Here is an 11,488-nt window from a genome sequence, read left to right on the forward strand (position 1 = left end):
TCAAAATTTGACTGAGATGGTTTTAAATCGGGCGTATACTCCACAGATCTCACAGATCTCCTGGGTAATGCTCATTAGAAATACCTGATTTTTTTCTGTCTTTCAGTTTGCTTCATATTGTCTGACCAGCAGTCCAAATCCAACAAAATTAAGTTTATAATGATTCAAAACAAGGAAAAGCAGCAAACCATCAGAGACACAGTGATTAGAAGTTTTACTGTTATGTAATAAATTGACTGTTTCAGTTCTATACATGACGATACAAGTACAATGAAAGTTGTTGAACAGAAGTGTCTTCCTAAGAGAACGATAGTTATCACTTGTTTATGGAACTTATTAGAAGGGTAATGAGTTGAGAAACTTCAGTGTATCTACAGTTTGTAGAACATTTTCATGAAAGTTACATGTTTATTTTCTGTACCTCTGTGGTCATTTGCACCCTGTGACAGTTTATTTCCTTCATCTTTCAGCCAAGTTTCCTCGACCTAGGTGGCGCAATCCCCCCCCCCCCCCCACCCGCCCCCACCCAGTTAAACACCATCACTCAGGATGAGTAACTCATTGCCAGATATTTATGGCGCTCCCAGGAGGCACTGTGTGGACCCAGTAAATCACATTTGTTGGATCAGTGGTCTAGTTGTGGCTCTGGGTGGATTGTTGGTGGCCCTAAAAAGACCAACTTCTCATCCAAATTGAGATAATAATGAGGAAATATGGTTTAACCCAAAACTCGTGATAGTGATGATAGTCTGTCCAAAGCACAGCTGAACACATCCTTGCGTGTTTACCAAGAAACATTTACATATTCATTTTTTTCCCTTTTGTTTTTCTTTCCAAGCTGGAAATTAAAATTTGGGATTTTATTTCCTTATTTCCTGATCTGACTGCTTTAACACTCTGTGCTCTGGTATCAGTTATAAAACAGTCACGTTTGCAGGTTATGGATACATCCACAAGGATTCCAACAGGCTCCAAGAGAAAGAGAAACATTTCCCAACTTTCAGCTCTGTTTCACTGCTTTCCAAGGAATGATTTATTGATTACCTATAAAACATTGCCTGGTTTATCCCGAGCTACATTCTTATTCTCCACACACTCATGAAAATTGCTCTTCTCTCATCCCATAGACCGAGTTCAGAAAGCCATGGGACTGTCAGTATCCTGAATCACATTTATCTCTTTTTATAAAAGCCCATATTATTATTATTATATGTCATTATATATGGGTTTTTTTTTTTTTTGTTCTTTCTCTTTTCTTCTTCTTTTTTAATTCCTCTGTCAAGATGAGAGCCCAGGCTGAAGTATATTTTTACCCTTTTTGTTTGTCACTGTGTCTGTAATGGGGCTAAAAAGCTGCTAGCTTATCAGAGAGATGCAGCATCTGCCAAGCATTACGTTTTTGTGCAGATTGAGATCAATTTAAAACTGCGAAATGGGGCACGTTCATCAGCAAAGGATGCCCTCCTTGCTTTGTTTGCACTTTACTGTGAGTTTGGTAGCAGTTTTTTTTTGTTGTTGCTCTTACTTGTTTTGTTGTGTGTTTAAACATGCTGTGACATTTTGCAGAAATGTGTGTGAAGGGATTCAAGCCCCTGAAATCAACGTCACTCTCTGTGTGTGTGTTTTTTTTCCTTTTCCATAACACTTGTCTGCTCCTTCCCAGATGTCCGGATGGATACTTCGGCCCTCGATGCTTACAGACTGAGCCACTGCGGGTGTACATGCCCAATCCTTTCAAAAGTATGTTCAAATGATATGAGCAGCTGACAACAGAGACACAGTTGTCACTGGATTACCTCTGTGGACTCTTGCTGCCCTCCTCATCCCCCCCCCACTCCCCAGCCCCCACCAGATCTCTTCCTCTTTCTCCTCCTCTTCCTCCTTCTCAGGTCAACACGCATTGAGCTGTGCACTACACCATGCACAGGATGGTGTCATCCAAAGGGAACACTCTGCTTCTGCTGTCTGTAGATGTTCTGTTGTTCTAATTCTGTGTCTCTCTTCCTCTCTCCCTCTCTCTCTCCCTCTCTCTCTCCCCCCTCTTCTCCCCTCCCTTCCCTTCTTTCTCACTTTTTCTTCCTCACACTGTCCTTTTCACTCCACCCTCTCCCCCTCTATTTTCTTCCTTTCTCTCACTCTTTCACCACCCTCCTCCTCTTCCTCCTTCTCTCTTTCTTCGGCTTTGTTTCTTTCCATCAGGTGTCCAAATGACTTTACTGGTGATCGCTGTCAAACCTACGTTATGGCCAGTTTCTACCGTATGTCAATTTCCTCTTCTGTCACTGTCAGTCTGTCCTCGTGTCATGTGTGCATGCTGGGTGTAGAGACCACATTAATTTCCTGTTATTACCTAATAGTTTTGTCTGTGTCTGCTCTGGTGACTCATTTACAAGCTGGCATAGATTAGTGGAGTCTGTTACTGTGTTTGGTCTGCATGTAATATTGTGTGCCCTTTGACTCAGTGCAGTGCGTTGCATGCGCATTCTCAGAATAAGAGTTCGTAGCGAGGCGAGTCAGGGTGTGAGTTTGCTTTGTGCAAGTTGATTTGCACATTGCAAGTCGCATGTAACGACACAGTCTAATGGCAAAATAATTACAGAAGGACTTTGTTTAGCTCACTTACTAATGATGCCTGTTCTCGCAATCAGCTTGAAACATGCAAGCACGTTTGACCCTAAGTAGAGCTTGTATGGAAAGCCAGGCCCAAACAATTAGTCGCAACTAACAAGCATGACAAATGACTGGCTCTATCAGGTGGAGCACTAACTGATAACAGCGAGCTTGTAAAGAGCCCTTATTTGAGAGGCTGCAACCAGCTGAAGCTGAAATGATGGTGCATTTCTTTCTACTAGGATTTATTAAATATTGATAAACAGGTGTGAAAGCGTAACCGTTATCATCAATATAAAGATCCAATATGAAAATGAAAAAACAAATTCCCACTGATTTGATTTGATGTCGGAGATAATCAGGGATTCCAAAAGAAAAGGCCCACTTACCACAAAACTTTACAGCACCTGCCTCGCATTAGTTCAAAATCAGCCAAGATGGTAAATGTGAAGCACTATTTGTTTAACTTTGAGACCAGTTGATAACTTGCGGAGGACCTAAATCACATCCAGCCTGTAGAAAACACTAAGCTTTGTTAGGTCCACACAAGAACATTTAGCAAATCACATCTGCTATAACACGTTGATCCAGAAGAAACAAAATGGTGTTCGCACGACAGATAGTCCAAACACTGTACTGGAGTGCCATGTCAAACAGCTTTAGTAGCCTGGGGTTAGAGAACTAAACCCTGCACCATCCCATAAGGCAACATCTGCAAACACATCTATCAACTGCCTTTAGGTTTATATCTGGGACTCTCCACCATTTGACCTTAGAACTGAAGAAGCTTCTCGGATGAGAGGTGAAACGTCTTCAAGTAACTTAAAGAAGTCCAGACGCTTTTCTTTGCAAGCTCCTTTGACTATCAACTGCGTTGTTATACTAAGATTAGAGGACGTTTTGTGGACGACTATGGCCTGATTGATATTGCCCTTAAGGGTTTTAGCTTTAAAAACCAACCACATGGTGGGGATTCTTGTTAATGTAGTCCTGTGGAGTATTTAAACGTCAGTATTACTTGATTGGTGATTACTTGTACAGCGAGAGACATGACATTAATGAAACGTAACGACTGAAATTTCAAAAAGTCTGGACTCGATTCTTTAGGGAAAGCACTGCATGCACAGGGTTCAAGTATAAAAATGATATAGAATTAAATCCAAAGCCTGTCATTTATGCTGGATAATAGCAGCATCATGCCTTTGCAAGCCCATATGGTTGCGATTTAATGTAACATTGCATTCAGAGAATAACAAACTGCATCTGCGTTTGGAGTTTCCTAATGCTCATCCCTGTAGTCTGACTTTTCAAGCTTACACATTCTGTTTGTTGTATATTGGCACAGAGTACAATACCCCCAAAAAACCCCTTCTTAAGTACAAGTAATTTCATCTCACATTAAGTTGTAATGCACTGTGCTGAAATTGCTTGTTTTTCTGGCAGAGCAGACAGTGTTGTGTGGGAGCTTTTTTTTCCTCCCCCGTACACTCACACACTTTTTCTACATTCTGTTTAACTTCAGCGCAGCTGTGCATCAAGGACAGCGTTTATTTCCTGTTCTCATCCAGCTACACAAGTACAGACCAGCCTTGTATTATTTGCTTTGCATGGTTATACAACCAAGTAATCAGTTTAAAAAAAGGCTTAAAAAACAGACAGAAGATGATAAAAACAAATAGTAAAACAATGAGAGAGAAAAAAAAGCGTGGACCCTCTTTCCCTTACAACACTATCATGGGAACAGCTTGGCTTTTAGTCTTTACAATCAAGTAGAACTGCTAAAATTTTAGTTTAAAAGGCAGACCCTTGTGCTCACGCACATCCGTTTCATAAAAACCTGCCTCCCGAAAGGGGCACCTCCCATCCCCAGGAGATAAAAAAGAGAAGGAGGATGGCTTTTTTTCTCCTCAGCCATAAGTGCTTGGATTAAATAAGAGCATGTTGTCATAAGAACAGCTGGGAATTGCTTTAGCCCAAGTAAAGCAAGTGAGGAGCCAGAAATATGGACTTGCTAGCTGGTACGACGTCCCTGTGGCCTCTATCTGCCATACAATATAAAGTCAAGCCATAATTCTTCTTATTCTTCATGATTATTCCAACACAGTGCACATACACTCCTTTTAACTTGCCTGTTCATGTGATGGGTGTGTCCTGGAATTGACAGTGTTGCATTTTTAGAAAGCAGAAAACTGAAAGCACAGGTAATCTCGGTAGATGACGCATATTTTCCCAAACAGTTGCTATGCACCTAATATCCCATTCCCTTTTAGGATTTTGTTTGGTTATGCAATGATATGGCACTTCATAAAACATAAACCTCATGACTTACTTGTAAGACATAAAACTGTGGCGCAAGATAAGCACAGTCACAGTCCCTCAGAAGTGGCTGCATGCTTGGGCAAAATTCTGCATCATTGCATTTGGAAAGAAAATAAGCAGGGTTAATTCAGCCCCTTCACGTGCCGCCGGAGACGCTACGTGTGATTATAAATGGAGACTGAGGATGACAAAGCCGACAGCGGTAGTGACTCCAGGCAATCTTTGGTTGTTAAGATTACGAGTACGTCCTGTTTGTTTTTAGAGAGCCGCAACTATTGGTAACAGATCCGCCACGAAAGCAGAACAGGCTTAAATAACCCTACACCTACCACAATGGGTGCATCTATAGGATGTGCTCAGCACTAGCACCTGGTTGCTGTCAGGGATCAGCCTTTTATAGGAGTAATAAACACTAAGCGACTCACACGGGGCCACATCATCTCTCCTTTGATCATATCTGGAAACTTTCCCTTTACTTGGCACTGCATTATTACTGAATTGGACCAACACAGCAACTGGTAATATGTATTTTTAAAAAAAGAGCGAAAACGTATTACTTATTGTAAACTTACTGTGAGTCAGCTTTTTCAGCTAACTCAAAAAAAAATACTAAAAAGGAAATGATCTTGTTGAGGCCCCGTGTGCTGAGATATAAAGTAGATATAAGTTTTAAGCAAGAGCAGAATATTGTAGTTTTATTAAGAGTATTAAAAAGTAGTAAAAAGAAATCAAAAATCCCTTTATTAGAATTAGTAGTAGGGATATGTGGTAGTGATACTGATTTGTAGTGTGGTTTGAAGTGTGTGTTGCATGCTTGTGTCTCGTCTTAGATAGTACTGACCATGTCGTTCTGACAATAACCAACAAGTGTTGTGTAATGCCAATTTGTACTTGCTCCACTTCTATATCAGAAGGTGCCGCTCTTAATCTGGTCTTTTGTTTCTTGTGTTCCCCCCCCCCTCCTCCCCCCTCCCCCACCCACCTTCCAACTCTCTGCAATGGCAGAGCATCTTGGGATTGAATTTATGGGTATGGAACAATCCATTTTGATTCTCAGTGCTAGCATAGTTACTAAGATGCCGTTCATTTTGACATTGCTCGTGTTCCGTCTGTGGTGTGACCATATCGTCCCCCGATTAACAAGTCGATCTCTCAAACAATCATGCCATGACTTATTACGACGACGAACCCTCAGTCAATGCAACTGATCCTTCATCAAACATCATTAACATGGATGTAATCGCCTCCACCTCTCATTCGCGTGCAATGGAAAAGTACCATTAACTCAGTTTCTGTCTCACTTACAAGAGCATATTTTCCCCTTGGACTTTAGTTCCTCATTCCATCTGTAACAAGCATGATCTGTCATGTTTGGAGCTATACCCAAGGATTTGCTCAATATTAGGATCTATCTTTCCGACCTTCTTGGTCTCATTTCTAGCGTCTCTTTTTTTCCCCCTTTGATATGCCACCTCAGTCTTTCTTTTTATGTGTGATCCTGACCATGCCTCTTACATCATTTCGTCATTAGTGTAGCTGAAATGTAATGTCGGAGTATAAAACATGATGCGTTTCTGGTTTGGATCATCCTTCAGGGATGCTGTAAAATGCTGTGATGTGAGCATGCCATGCTATATTTAGCGCCTACACTTTCTCCTCCATCAGACACTCTTTCTGCCCTCTTTCATCGTCAGCCTTTGTTTCCCGCTACCTTTTCCAGAAAAGTCCTCTTGTGGTTGGGAGTATAAAATTAATAGTAGATCTAGCTGCTTCAACTACACAAGTGCACTCTAGTAGTAGACCATAAGTGTCATTAAACTAACACAAGTATCGTTTCCTCTGTTTCAAATTCAATATCAGTGGCTAAAGGCAATATTGTTGAAATATCGCTGAGTTTGCAGCTAAAAATAAACTGACTTCAGTGATTTATTTATGGCGTCAGAAGCTCGACACAAATTGGTATGCTGATGTAAAATGGCTACTGGTGAATGAAAGGAGGAAACCTGAGATGGTTGCACAGATTCAATTCATTCGTATTACATTATTAATTGGGGACTACACTGCCTCCATTATTTCCCCCCACGGGAAACAAAGAATCTACGTCAACCTTTTACAAGTTCTTCTCTGGAAAAGCAAAAGCATCAGTCAAATTTCATCTTCATTTCATTTCAAATTTCTCTTGTTTGACAAATTTTTTTGCAAAATTGTTGTGATCTCATCGTTGTGTTTCACTGAATGCCTGAGCAGATGATCGCTTCTGTAAGTGAGTGAGATAGTAGACCACCAAAGACACCAAGACGAAGACTTGTTATTGACTCTTTCGCATTTTATCATGCATGGTGCAATTTAAAATAGCTGGTTTTTAGAGTTGTTTGATCGAACAGTCTAACTCTCCAACAGTCCAATGCCCTTCCCCCACCTACGCCGCCTTACTGCAGCGCAGGGAGCAGCAGCAGCAGCAGCATCTGCTGCATTTGTGATTATGCGAAAGAAGAGGTTTAAGTGTGAAGGGAAAGGAGGATGATGCTTCATTCTGCTCAGGATTTAGTAAAAAAAAAAAAAAGATGTGTAGATGTACAGTGACACCATAACCACCTTAAAGAAGCTAATTTTTTTTCCTCTGTCATTTCTGTGTGTGTGTGTGTGTGTGTGTGTGTGTGTGTGTGTGTGTGTGTGTGTGTGTGATGTTGACAGAGGCAGAGGAACTCTACCAGAAAAGAGTCCTGACAATCACGGGTATTTGTGTGGCTCTCTTGGTCGTGGGCATCGTGTGTGTGGTTGCCTACTGTAAAACCAAGTAAGTCCAGATGATGAATGATTTCTGAAGATGTACTCATGCTCTTTAATTTAATAAATATACAAAACCGTAAATATTAGTGTACTGCCCAGTCCTTGTGACATTCAGCAGGTGGAAATGATAGATTATGTCTTAAAATATACCCTTACTTTATTAGGCATGTTTAAATAGTTATTGTAGGTGTTACAGTAAATCAAAAAGACTCAATAAAAGGTGATTATACAAAAAAAAAAGGGAATGACCAAGATGTTCTCAACAGGAAACAAAGAAACAGGATGCACAATCATCTGCGACAAAACATGTGTCCAGAACATCCCAATCGTAACTTAGCTAATGGACCCAATCACCCAGGACCCGGCCCGGAGGACATCCCTATGGTAGATGTATGTTTCCGAGGATTCCTTACATTATTACAGTACACACAGACTAATGCACACCACACGGATTTTGTTCTTTACAATCTTTTTTGTTTTGCACTCTCCACCTGCAGTACATATCAAAGAATGTCCCTGCGACTGAACGTGTTATACGGCCTGCTACAGAGGGCTCATTTCCTGCCAGTCATGCCTCTTCCAGATCTCACAACTCTTCCACACGAGCTCATTCATCAACTCACAGGTGAGCATCCAGCACGTGCGTCATCATAACTGCCTCTTGCAAATAGAGAATCCATCACAAAGTGATAGAAGAGTTTGATTCATCGACACAGGTTTCTGTATTTAAATGGCACACTCGGGTTTAGTTGATCATTAAAATCAGATGTAAGTAAATTGTTAACAGTGCAGAGTATCTGAATAGAATCGTTAAAAAACACACACCAGGAGTCTCGCTGCTGCAGATTGAGCCAATTGCTGGTGAGGCAAGACAGTCTGTCTGATTTCTGCTGAAAAAGGCAAGCTTTGTTATCTGTAACAGACACGATTTTAATTTTGTAAGTGATCTAAGATGGGAAAAAGTAGTGCTGGTAGAGGAGTCACAGCTGAAAGTATTACCAGGATTTCTCACATGGGAATTTGCAAAGACACAGAGGCCAACGAGTGCTGAATGTATTAGTGTGCACTACTGAAGATTTGGTTTTCTTCTGTTGTTTCTATTGGAAAGCTCTTGTGGACTTCTCTTCAGAAGCAACTTAATCAAAGGGTTTATGACTGACCTGTCGCTGTGAGGGACTAAGTTTTCATATGCAGGTTAGAGAGGAACAGGATTAAAAGAGATAAGAGCTGAATATCTGGGTACTTTTGCTAACGGATCATGGAATTGCAGTTGAATTGTGGAAATGTTCTTCCTCCAGAGACAGCCGCAGATTTGTTATCAAGCACTCTTTCAAAAAAAAGGACAAAAAAGTGAAACTTGGACATATTGTGGGGTGTGTGCATGTTAACACCTATTTTTTTTGTCTTTTTTTTTATTGTCAGACATGAGGAACGGACATGGAGCCTGGAACATTCTGACAGTATCCTCTCTGACTCGCCGGGAATGATGTCATCATCCGTGGGGACCAGTAAATGCAGCAGCCCTGCGTGCATGGAGGCTCGAGCACGGCGTGCTGCACACTGTGGCTACTCTGACCCCCATCGGCCGAGGCTGCAGTACGGGGACTCCTTCGACTCGCTGGGAGACTCTCCGCACAGCGACAGGTGGGGACCAGACCTGTGTGGCTGATATGGCACTGGGTTTGTCATGAATATTTTGAGAAGTTTCCTCTCTCTGCTGGTTCTCTCTCAGCCTCGAGAGGCCAGTCAGGGCACTCTGAGAGACTCAGTGGAAACTGACACACAGCAGGCATGATGATGAAATACGCTAAGGTAGGCAAGAGTGAGAAACAGTGCTCATTTCAATGGGAAGAGTATTCCCTGGGCAGTATGCAATTCTAATTGGCTAGTGTTCCCTTTTAATGTTATTTTATTTTATTTAAGGGATGGTGTGACATTTTGCTAAATACACTTGTCTGCCATTTTGCACAGTCAGATTTAAACTCACTTAAGTCAGAAATAGGACAGGTTTAGTGAAAGGTAGCACAAAGAGGAGATTCAGAAACAGTCTGGCAGATGCGAAGAAATACGCCTTTCATCACCTCCACAGCTGTATCGTTTTTATTTCCTGTACTTCATGTAAATATGTCTGTACCAGAGGCACAGAGAAATTAAAGTTCTCACATGACAAATCAGATCAGACCTACACTTAGATCTAAATAGTGTGCATCTAGGTCTTTCTCTTTATGTGAGTGTTGTAATTCAATAGTAGTCAGCGTTACATTGTTCTGTTGCCTGATTGTGGTACCTAAAATCCCCAAATGCTCTCCTCGGTCTCTGCTGATGTCTTGAATTCCAGCACTGTTCACAGCTGACAATCCATCGCTCAGCAAGCCTAGATTAGCAGTGAGCTGAGAGGAAAAATGTTTGAGAGTGTGATGTTAAGCACCCTTTTAAAGCAGGTCTTCATACTAAGAAATAATTTGATTTTAGAAACCTTAACCTTAATGTTTTTAAAAATCTTTGGGAATTTGGGAGCATGGTCTCCTACAAAGATTTTTAAAAACACTAAGGTTAAGGTTTCTAAAATCAAATTATTTCTTAGTATGAAGACCTGCTTTAAAAGGGTGCTTAACATCACACTCTCAAACATTTTTTCATTCAAATGAAAGTCATTAACGGTGTTGTAACATAATGGTGATTTGAGCCTATGGTCTGCTGTAAAGGCATTGCAATATTTATACAGTGTTACGCACAGGAGAGCTGCATTATTCCCAGGAAAGAAATACTGTGTTAACTGAATGTGTTCTAGCCCTTACTACTACTACATTACATGTCACGGGCTGCGACGGCAGACCGTGGAGTTGTAGAGAAAGTAGGGCCCAAACGCGGGACTCTGGTGAAGGACAGTGGATTTATTTGTAGTGAGTGGACAGAAACAACAACTATATACAATTCCGGCACTGTGACTCCTGTGGCGATTCCCCTATGAATCCCACACAGTGTACGTGTCCATTACAGTGAAAAAGGTAACAACTCCAAAAACCCGATTCCACTCCGTGATTTTCCCTCGTGACGACGTTCCTGACTCCCGACTCCTGGTGACACAAAAACACACACAGCTCAGCAGGCAGCCTTCACTAGCGAAGCCGTTCACAAACTCACTAATCAACGGAGGTACTTAACAGGTTCGACTTAGTATAATCCCGCGCCGACTGGAGCTCCGCCACCCTCTTAAATACGACGCTCTTCATGAGGCCATCAGCTGCAGCTGGTGAAGGCTAATGAGCGGCAGGTGGGGCAGCCTCCAGTGCGGGAACGCTTCCGGGTCGCCGTCCCCTCAGCGACCCCAAAACCTCCGGGAGAACACAGGGAGAAAGGAAAAAAGGAAGAGAAAACCACCAAAAACATAGCATACTGAAAAATATACCAAAAATACATGAGCTCTGGGTCAACAGACCCAGGCCATGACATTACAGCTTCACATTACTGTAAAAACAGACTTTTACTATAGTGTAGAGTTGAGTTGTTGTATCAGTGAGCTTTAATACTCCTAAACATTGTTGTTCAACAAAGCAGCTCTACAGTAAGCCATTAGGAGTTTTAGAGATCATTTTGTCAGCGGCGATTATTGTCTGTCTGTTTTACTAAAACAGCAACAGATTGTTTTGCTGCCGCAGATCATTTGTGACCTGTCAGTATGAATTGCATTTTCTGTGACCAACAGCAACTGTGAGTGCTGCCAAGCTGAAACTCAACTGATCAGGCAGATTTAGTCTTCAGGATCTAC

General features: G+C 41.6%; 1 protein-coding gene across 4 annotated transcripts in view; it reads left to right on the top strand.

Moving 5' to 3' along the window:
• LOC146509824 (pro-neuregulin-2, membrane-bound isoform-like) overlaps window positions 1-11,488 on the top strand; it is a 77,486-nt gene that overhangs the window by 60,929 nt on the left and 5,069 nt on the right. For 2 of the 4 annotated variants that reach the window (XM_085173934.1, XM_085173937.1), the window contains exons 5-10: window positions 2,200-2,258; window positions 5,935-5,958; window positions 7,624-7,726; window positions 7,986-8,109; window positions 8,217-8,344; window positions 9,142-9,363. In XM_085173934.1, the coding sequence (XP_085030060.1) occupies window positions 2,200-2,258; window positions 5,935-5,958; window positions 7,624-7,726; window positions 7,986-8,109; window positions 8,217-8,344; window positions 9,142-9,363 (660 nt within the window). Of the gene's footprint in view, window positions 1-1,663; window positions 1,741-2,199; window positions 2,259-5,934; window positions 5,959-7,623; window positions 7,727-7,985; window positions 8,110-8,216; window positions 8,345-9,141; window positions 9,364-11,488 lie in introns of all 4 variants that reach the window. The other 2 variants (XM_085173935.1, XM_085173936.1) reach the window with 2 other exon arrangements.

This window comes from Neolamprologus multifasciatus, chromosome 10 (genome assembly GCF_963576455.1).
Source record: "Neolamprologus multifasciatus chromosome 10, fNeoMul1.2, whole genome shotgun sequence".
NCBI lineage: Eukaryota > Metazoa > Chordata > Actinopteri > Cichliformes > Cichlidae > Neolamprologus > Neolamprologus multifasciatus.